Below are 9000 nucleotides of genomic sequence, written 5' to 3'. Positions count from 1 at the left end.
AAATTAAAACCATCGTGATTATTTGCCAACTTACAGTAGTTCCTGCTAGATTTCAAACTCGGTTCATCATTTTTATTAAGAGTTGTACAATTATGGGGAGGAAAGAAATATATGATCTTTTAAATCTTTTACATCTAAATATATAAGACATATAAGCAAATATACTTTGAATATTTCATTTAGTCAGAAACCAGACAAGAATCCCCCTTAACTGAATTTGGGCGATAGATTCATGTATAATTTTGCATTGACACACTGTTTTAAATAATATATAATTAAAGCTTTTGTAATGAATTTTTGAGAAAATAAAATTTCTTGAAACACATTTTTCAATAGGAAACATTGTACTTTTCTTGAGTATTCCAGATTGTCAAACATACATCAGATCAAGCAAAGATACAAGCAGTTAATTAAGTGACAATAATGTACAATCATGCATCACTTGAAACGGAAACAGAAAAAAATATAAATGTAAAAAAGTCCACAATTGATGGATACTTTTCTCTGTTTCCTTTCCTTTCCAATGATGTATACGCCGGGACGTAGTAGTTATTTATACTTTGAGATCTCCTATTGCATATAGTTTAAATACGCCTCCGGCAAAACTATACTTTAGTTGTCGAAAAATTCTGTTCTTGTGGTGGACAATCGATGAATGTGTCGAATAAGACGTGCCTAATTGTTCATGCGTTTATTTTTTTTTTTATGACAACCATAAATGCTACTAGCTGAAAATAATTGTTCTTTAGACTGTCTAACCAACAATTGAATCTCATGATTGGGTTTGATTAAATAAGGTAAGAGTTAATTAAAATACATTCCGGAAATTGCTTAAACTGACATCAAACAGGAAAGAGATTTTGAAAGGGAATATCTAAAAATATGGAATTTATTATTCATGACATGCTAACCAGCATAATTAATTGTAAAAAGGCCGAATGCTAATGATTATTATTGACCTATAACTTGCATGTTTCTTGGAATATAATTACGATGTTAAACATTGGCAATTTATGTTTCCCCTTAGGGGCCCCGCCCCCTTGACAGGTTAATCAACAAACAGCTTTGTATTATTAAGTGGTCTTGTGTTTTAGATGTTTCAATCTCTTCATTTATCCTAAATTTTACAGAAATGACGGTCATGCCTTGGCGAACAGTGCTAGCAATTTTCAGGAATCCTTTACTACCATTTGTGTTTATTTGTGCTCTTGTTTCATGCATATCAGGTAAGTTCTACATGTATGCTTCGTTGCACTGAGCACAACTTTAATTGCACGTGTAATTTTCGCACACGTGAATGAATGTTTTTGTCCGTGTGGTCCGCGAGGGTACATAGATATGTGCAGATTAACTATCTTTAGGCCCAGGTTGAAATTGGTTTTAAAAAACTAGTCATTTCTATTCTGATTTAATAGTATGACACTGTGTATATTTTCCCTTTTCCTCTCGTATTTGACTGTATTCGAAGGCATAATTGATTTTTTTTTCAACGGAAAATGGTAAATTGCGTTGATTGTTGTTTTTGATGCAGTTAAATCGACCAGCAATGTCCCTGTGGCTTTCAATTGCAAAGCAACATTTCCACAATGAACTGATAAAATGTTAATGTTCTAGTCTTAAATTGTCAAAATAACTTTAGAAAAAAATTATATTTTCTTTTTAAACTGTCGAGACTTCTAAACAATTTACATGCCTGATTTTCATAAATGAGAGAGGAACGTGGTGAAAAGAATCCCACATTCATTAATACATCAAGGATCTCGGCCAGCTTGCCTTAATTTGAATGACAAGAATAAATTTTATATCAAAAAGATGAATAACATTGGGCACATTTATATAATTTTCGTACTAAATTCTCATTTCTTCCCATTAGCACGTTTTTATCGACCAACCATAACTCAACGAAACTCATTAATACGATTCCTGTAGATTATGTCCTCTGACTTTACTAGATAGCCGTGCCAGTCACATGCCGATTGAAATGCAAAACAAAAAAGAACTATTCCTCCACCTGTTATTTTTGACCTGTTACGATGTAACATTTCGATGCTGACAAATGCCAGCGGACACTGGCCTGATTTATGAGTGCTAAGTTCGATATTTTACATGGCATCAACTGTTTTTAACCTTTCATGTTTAGTACGTTAGGGTGGTTAACAATTTTTGCTGACTGTAAAACCGCAATAATGTGAGTACATATTATCATCAGTATTTGCAATTGGTCCTTTTGTAGGAAAGAATAAATAGAAATTGTTACATTGGCCCAGATAAATATATTTCCATATAATTGTGGAATCTTGAACTTACTTTGCAAATAATTAATGCAAAAACGGTATCTTATAGATCATATTTCTTCATATGCTTAATTTTGCAAACCCTTCTCTTACCGTACGATATGGAATTAATTCTTGAGAGCATCAAAATATTATGAAGGAAAGTTGTACTCACCTGTTCAGTTGACCCCAAATTATGTCATTAATTGAAATCATGATCAGAAATCTTAGATTAAATTCCTTATTGAAATTCAAGTCAAGCTTGTTCTTTTTCACCTTAAAATGATTTTGATAAAGATCCAGCAAGCCGCCCTGTGTCTTTCAATGATGTTAGAATAGTTTGTAACCTATGGCTCCAAATCACCAAGATTATTACCTAAATTCATGTATTATTAGATGCTGGCTCAGAAGACTCAGAAGAAACCTCAATAAGTTTCTAGGACAAATGTTGATTGACTGTGTAAATGCCTACCACAAATTAGAGTTTGGCTTCTAGAAGAATGCTGGACAATTTATAAGCCTGCTGAGTGACTTCTGTAACAGGAAAAACCCATCTTTGAAATAGGTCTTATATTAACTGAAAGATTCAGGTTAAAAATTATACTTATTGGAGAGTCATTTAGGAAATATTTTGTTCCTTGGTTTAAAACACATTTAAACAACTTTCAAGATAGTAGATGCCATTTTGTTTGCTTACACAGAGATACCGGGTTCACTTTGTCAAGACGGGGGAATTTCTGGTGTTAAACTTTGCTGAATTCTGTCAACCCTTACATCAATCACTTAAGTAAAACAATAACCCCCATGCTAGAGCCTAATATGTTTCTAAGTAATAAATGCTGAGAACTAATAGTATTTCTAATTGTAAAAAGTATTTTCTAAAACATTTGCTTCTAAATGAAACTGGCTACATAAAATCGCAGAAGGTTTTTCAAAATTTTAAAGCAAAACATACAGCAAAAAACAATACTAATGTGCGATTATTATTTTTTTTTATTTCGGTGTCGTTTTGCTTGTTTGATATTAAGTTTCTGTGTCCTATAAAGGTGATCACTCTGTCGTAATTTGTGAGAAAAAGAATTAAAATTGTACATTAACTAACTTTTTTTTTCTACAAATAAAGCAAGATGGCTTCCGAAAAGAACTGAAATAAATGTGATAAGGTAAATGTACCAGAAGATGGAACACTCAAATATATAATATATGTATGCAAGAAGAAAATTCTGGAGGCGAACTTCGTACACATGTACTTTGTACCTAAATCTTTGTACTTGTACTAAGAAGATCAAAACACCCTTCGTGTACATGTATGACCATAAATTGTACAAATAAAAGGTACTGCATTTGTAATTGTCGATTTTTTGAAAATCTAAACACTATCGTTTTATTAAATCCTATTTTATACAAATCCCTTTATCTCTATTTGAATGCTTAATCAAATTGGAACTGAACACTTTTCAACTAAGTGATTTATACTTCTTCATGATTTAGCATAATATTGCAAAACTGAATTTTCAAGTTGATTTTTTTTTAAATAAAGGTAAATACACAATACAGGGAAAACACATTAGTTTGGAAATATTCAATGCAGAATTTATAATTTATTTATCTTTGAAAACATGTTTTTAAGATCACACCTGTCTTCAAAAATAAACAAATAATAAATTATCTTATTACAATAATAATGTTTGTCATGTTAATAAATATCATTAAAATGAAAATGATTTATGTAATAAAAATGAAATATGGAGATAACGAACAGTATTCAAGCCCATAAGCCATTCAAACAATTCAAATCGGGAGCAGAGCAAAACGGCGGGATCAGGCACCATGGAGGAGTGAGCAACCACTACCGGCCGGTCACAACCACCTTGTGCTCCATGTCATGATCGGGGAAAAAGGAAAAATCCATAGTGTGTAAATAATGGCCTAGCAATTAGTATGAAAAAAGTTAGTCAGTATTTGACTTAATGATAGATTGTATTTGCTGACATAGCCATTGTATCGACCATAGAGCTTGCCAACCGATGACTTTAAACGAGACTGTTGATATCCTTGTTTCATCAACTTGTTTATCAATAGGTTGCCTCGTTTTACACATTATTCGTACATAGAGCATGCTCTTGCGTATTGAATCAACTGAGAGACATAAACCCCATATGCAGGTGATAAAAGTATATTGCTGCATAAGTAAGGGGAGTTGACGATAGAAAAATTGAAGTCATCACGTTTATCAAAAAGTTTTGTTGTTAGGTTAACATTAACGTCTTTTTCTAATAAAATATACAAATATGAAACAGATGTGTCAGACTCTGTGGTGTCCTTCATTTAAAGTTCACTGCGATATATCGAATCGACATATGAATGGAACTAACTATTGTTATTCTATAATATGTCTGTCGATATATCTAAATGTCGAGTTGAAGGCCACAGCAAGTGTTAACATGTTTTCTCGTGTAGAAGTTCTTGTATAAATATTGCTTCATATGAATACAAGAATAGGTTTGCTAATAACGGGGCGCAATTGGTACCCATGAGAATCCCAACAGATTGTTGGAAGATCTGATCTCCAAGAACTACAAAGATATTCTCGTTCAGAAACTCAAGCATCTTTTTAATATCAATTTCAGAGTACCGGTACTTGTGTGTACAATCACAATTATGTTTTTAACAAAATACTTTTGCAAATGACCAATGACAAGATATTTACAAGCTCCGTTTTTTATTGAAAAAGCAACTGTCTGTGACGCGAAAAAGCATGGACTTTAACTTATCGTGGGGAATGGTTGTATAAAGTGTAGAAAGTGTACGTTTTGATGTTATTGATTTTGGTAAAATTTTGTGATTTCAAATTTTCTAAAAGTTCCTTTAAGTTTTTAAGTTACCACATCTGATATATACCACTTCTGGAATATACTGTTGTACAGTACTCCTGAAGTTTTTTTTTTCCTTCACTTCTGTAAATATTTTAGTGAGAAGTAAAGAAAGAGGCTAGGTAGAAAATTTATTGGAACCCGTTATGTATCTTTGTTTGCAAGGATTTTTATAGAGTTTTGAAATCCAGCATAGGTGTAGTAATACAAAATCATTTTGATTGTTGGGAATATTGTAAATATTTAAAACTGACTTATGTTTTTGAAGAATTTCCTCCTTAGAAAGGGAGCCATGGGTATAAGTTGGATTACCACTTTCAGAATTAAATCCCATCCCCTCTAAATTACAATTAAAATAATGAGCCTCACAAACAATGTTGTTACCTGCTTTGTCAGCTGGGACCAATACATACTGATCGTGTGATCTATCTAATTTTTGATTCACTTCTGCATTGTAGTAGACAGAAGAATAGATGGTTTTCGTATTGCCCCTCAATTGCTTAATGCGAAATTTCAACATCCATCCGATACTTTTAATCCATTCTGACAAAGTGTCAACGTCTTTTTTTCATGTTTGGCCCATCGTCTGGCGTAATCTTCCACAGAATTCATAATATTTATGATATTATGACGCCAGTTGAACGATCGGGGTTCCCTAAATTTTGGTCCTTTTATAATAAGTGATTTAAGGACCTCATAAAGTAAAGTAAAAACCACAGTGTACATGAACATTATCATATCCATGCATATACAACACGTCATTTCCCATCTTTAATAATTTGTAAAATGTTTACATTTCGTACATCTTTTAATAATGTTGTATTTAGGAAAATCTATATACAAATTTTATGCAAATTGTCAACCACCTATCTGCAGATTATCTTTGTTAAACTGACCTCTTTTCCTTCTTTGATATTTATGTCAGCTCTATGTGTACTCTCGCAAAAGAGTGGAATCTCTTTTTTTGTCAAGCTACTTTGCATTGCCCTTGAATAAAGGTCATTTGAACAAGTTATGATCGATGATAGAGATTAAAAGACAAATAAATTATGAATGAAGGCTATGAACTGATGTCAAATAAATTAACAAAGATGAGGTCTGAGATATAAGGGTGAATGTCTAATTCGTTTATGTCAAAGTGAGAAACTTCATGAGCCCAAATATACATGTATAAATATACATGTACGTACAGTGCAGGGAACTAATTTTGTTACATAAACCAGCATCAGCATAAGCATTAGTAGCATCAGGATCGAGCTAGCATCAGCATCAGCATTTAAAAAACAGCATTACCAGGATCAGCATCAGCAAGCAAAGGATAAAACCAGCATTGACCTACATAAAATCAGCATTATCCTACTAGCATCAGAAAATCAATGAGTTTTAATTCAGTAAAAAATTAAAAAAGAAAGAAAGAATATTGGTTAACGTATTCACATTATTGATACATAGTGAGATATTATGATCAAATAATTGTAAAAGGCACTGTTATTGCTTTAAACGGCAATGCTGAAATTCATTATCTACTTCCGGTAGCATGATGCTACTTCCGGTAGCATTGACCTAATTATAAAACAGCATCAGGATAAGGATTACTAGCATTAAATCAGCAAGCAAAGGAAGCATTCAAATCAGCAAGCAAAGGAAGCATTCAAATCAGCATCGATGCTGTAACAAAATTAGTTTCCTGCACTGTAGTAAATGACGAAATGGATCCTGAAGGAAGGTCGATGTCCCTTGGACAGGAAGTTTTTTTTTCTTTTTTAACGTGAAAATATAAGGTGTTTGACAAAAAAGTTGCTTATGATCATAGAATATGTCTTGATACCACACCTGCATATGGGGTTTACATGTATGTCTCCCAGTTGATATGATACGCAAAAGTATATTCTTTATACGAACAATTTAATTTAAAAAAAAGACAGGCTACTTACAAACAAGTCGATGACATAGTATTTATAAACAAATTTGGACTTAAGTAGAAGTCTGTTTCATGATCTCAAGACTTGAAGGTCAAAGAGATATATTATTTCAAAGTTCTATAATTTGTTCATTCAAGTAATGCTAGAGAAATTAAATTTTCTAGTATTTTGTTTTTTTAACAGGTTTGCAGATGGGGAGGTTCGGTTGTTACGTGTGTTCGTACATGAATCCCTCAAATGATGACTTCAGCTGTGTGACCACCCCATGGAACGCGACAAACGGTCATATTGTAGACAACTGTAGCGGAAATGGAATGAGATGTGTGACAAAAACAGTTTATACTAAAGGTACAAACTTAACCTATGTTTAAGCACACAATATTTGATTTGAAATGATGGGACCGTAAGCATATACCTACCTTAATTTGTTTGTATGCAAGGTCTGACAATTAATAAAATAAAACATGAATCAAAATATTTGGGGAAAATGAATGCACGCAATTTGAAACATCCAAGTCAGTAAAGGTATGATAATGCAAAAATGTTTACTATATTATATTATCATTTTCTTACAGATAAAACACGGATATACTTTATGTTTCGGAATTGTTCTGTTCCGGATACATTTGATTGTGGCAGTAATTGTTGTGTTAATAACAGTGTCCATGATTTCACATGCCAAACTGTTTGCAAAGATAACTTGTGCAATAACTCAAATGAAAGCGAACGATTGGTCGAAATTCAAACAGGAAGTGGGGCAACATCCATCGTTCACAAGTTCATTCGAATGACAGTTTGTATGGGATTTTTCTTAACTTTTTTCATGAATTTATTTTTGTGTCGTGTGCAACAAATGGCAGCTACGTAGGGACTTATTTGTCTGGCGTTCGTCCGTTCCCTCGCATCCTGTACATTTTGTCCATCGAGTGAATTAAAAAAAAATCAAAATTAATAAATTTATACAGTGATTTTTTATTTACTTTTAAACAACGCCTAAGAGATTATTGGTTAGATTGTTTTTTCTAAATTTTCAGTCAAAATAAACGCAACAATTGTTTTTAAGGTAAACAATCTTTACTGCCAGTTTTGTGTCATGTTTCAGTAACAGTAACAACGAGAAAGAGATTACTTTCATGCCATCAGTAATTTCTGTATCAGATGTGAAAAGTGTTACTGGCAGAAAACCATCTTTGCGAAAATTTTTGTTTAAATTTCCAATGCATTTTTGGAGTAGCAGAATTTAATCTATTTAATATGGACTCCCATATATTTAGCTGGTTTTTCATGTCGTCCATAAGTTCACAATTAAAGCATTGAAATGCTTTTAATTACAAAGACACCAGCTGGAGGCGACATTTCATAAAACACTTATTAAGTTGTGACAAATTATGAGAAAACATGCATTAAGTACAAGGTATTATTATCATTTTCCTTAATTTACAGTTTAATTTATCCACCATCATAACGATTACCTGTGTTGTATTTTGTTTGTTTTTATTGTCATTCCTATTTTGTGATAATTTTGTATGAATGTAATTTAAATAACTAATTTTGATATGAAAACATTTGAATAAATTATATATCTTATAACAAACAAATGTTTGATTTCTTTTTTAGATGTAAAGAGAATTAATCAATTTGCACCATGCACGCAGTGAGCACGATGTTTTTGTGAAATGGAACATTGATAGGCATTTTGAACATGTACGATATGTTGAAGTAAAGATGGTTTCTTTCCAATTATTTTGACTTTTGGGCACATGATGCAGTTCAATCTTTTTCTTGACAATTTCTGTTCTCTAAACTTACAGAAAATGTTTAATATTGCTTTTATGTATCCACAAGTTTTCTTATATTGCATTGGTTTTCAACCAAGGAAAGCACGGTTCTTTACGGTTCGTTTCATATTATCCCTCGTATTGGCAAAATTAT

The 9000-nt window shown here is 32.2% G+C and overlaps 1 protein-coding gene across 2 annotated transcripts; it reads left to right on the top strand.

The window, feature by feature from the left end:
• Nucleotides 1-1041: 1041 nt before the first annotated feature.
• LOC133178876 (uncharacterized) lies at nucleotides 1042-8771 on the top strand. 2 transcript variants are annotated; one of them, XM_061313645.1, is made up of 4 exons: nucleotides 1042-1226; nucleotides 7252-7416; nucleotides 7644-7865; nucleotides 8686-8771. In XM_061313645.1, the coding sequence occupies exons 1-4, from the start codon at nucleotides 1133-1135 to the stop codon at nucleotides 8724-8726; spliced, it is 522 nt and encodes a 173-aa protein (XP_061169629.1). In that variant the 5' UTR covers nucleotides 1042-1132; the 3' UTR covers nucleotides 8727-8771. The 2 variants fall into 2 exon arrangements, with proteins under 2 accessions (XP_061169629.1, XP_061169555.1); XM_061313571.1 differs by lacking the exon at nucleotides 8686-8771 and having other exon boundaries at nucleotides 7644-8004.
• Nucleotides 8772-9000: the final 229 nt, after the last annotated feature.

This window comes from Saccostrea echinata, unplaced genomic scaffold (assembly GCF_033153115.1).
Source record: "Saccostrea echinata isolate AGI-Se365-2 ecotype Australia unplaced genomic scaffold, CSIRO_AGI_Sech_v1 ptg000001l, whole genome shotgun sequence".
Taxonomy (NCBI): Eukaryota; Metazoa; Mollusca; class Bivalvia; order Ostreida; family Ostreidae; genus Saccostrea; species Saccostrea echinata.
The sequence above is the reverse complement of the archived record's forward strand: the minus strand, read 5'-3'. Positions and strand labels throughout refer to the sequence as shown.

Bases quoted from the DNA above. Each gene is read 5' to 3' on its own strand.
- LOC133178876 (XM_061313571.1), top strand. From the start codon at position 1,133: ATGACGGTCATGCCTTGGCGAACAGTGCTAGCAATTTTCAGGAATCCT. The intron at 1,227-7,251 runs GTAAGTTCTACA...TTTTTTTAACAG, and splicing joins TCTTGTTTCATGCATATCAG to GTTTGCAGATGGGGAGGTTC. The intron at 7,417-7,643 runs GTACAAACTTAA...ATTTTCTTACAG, and splicing joins AAAAACAGTTTATACTAAAG to ATAAAACACGGATATACTTT.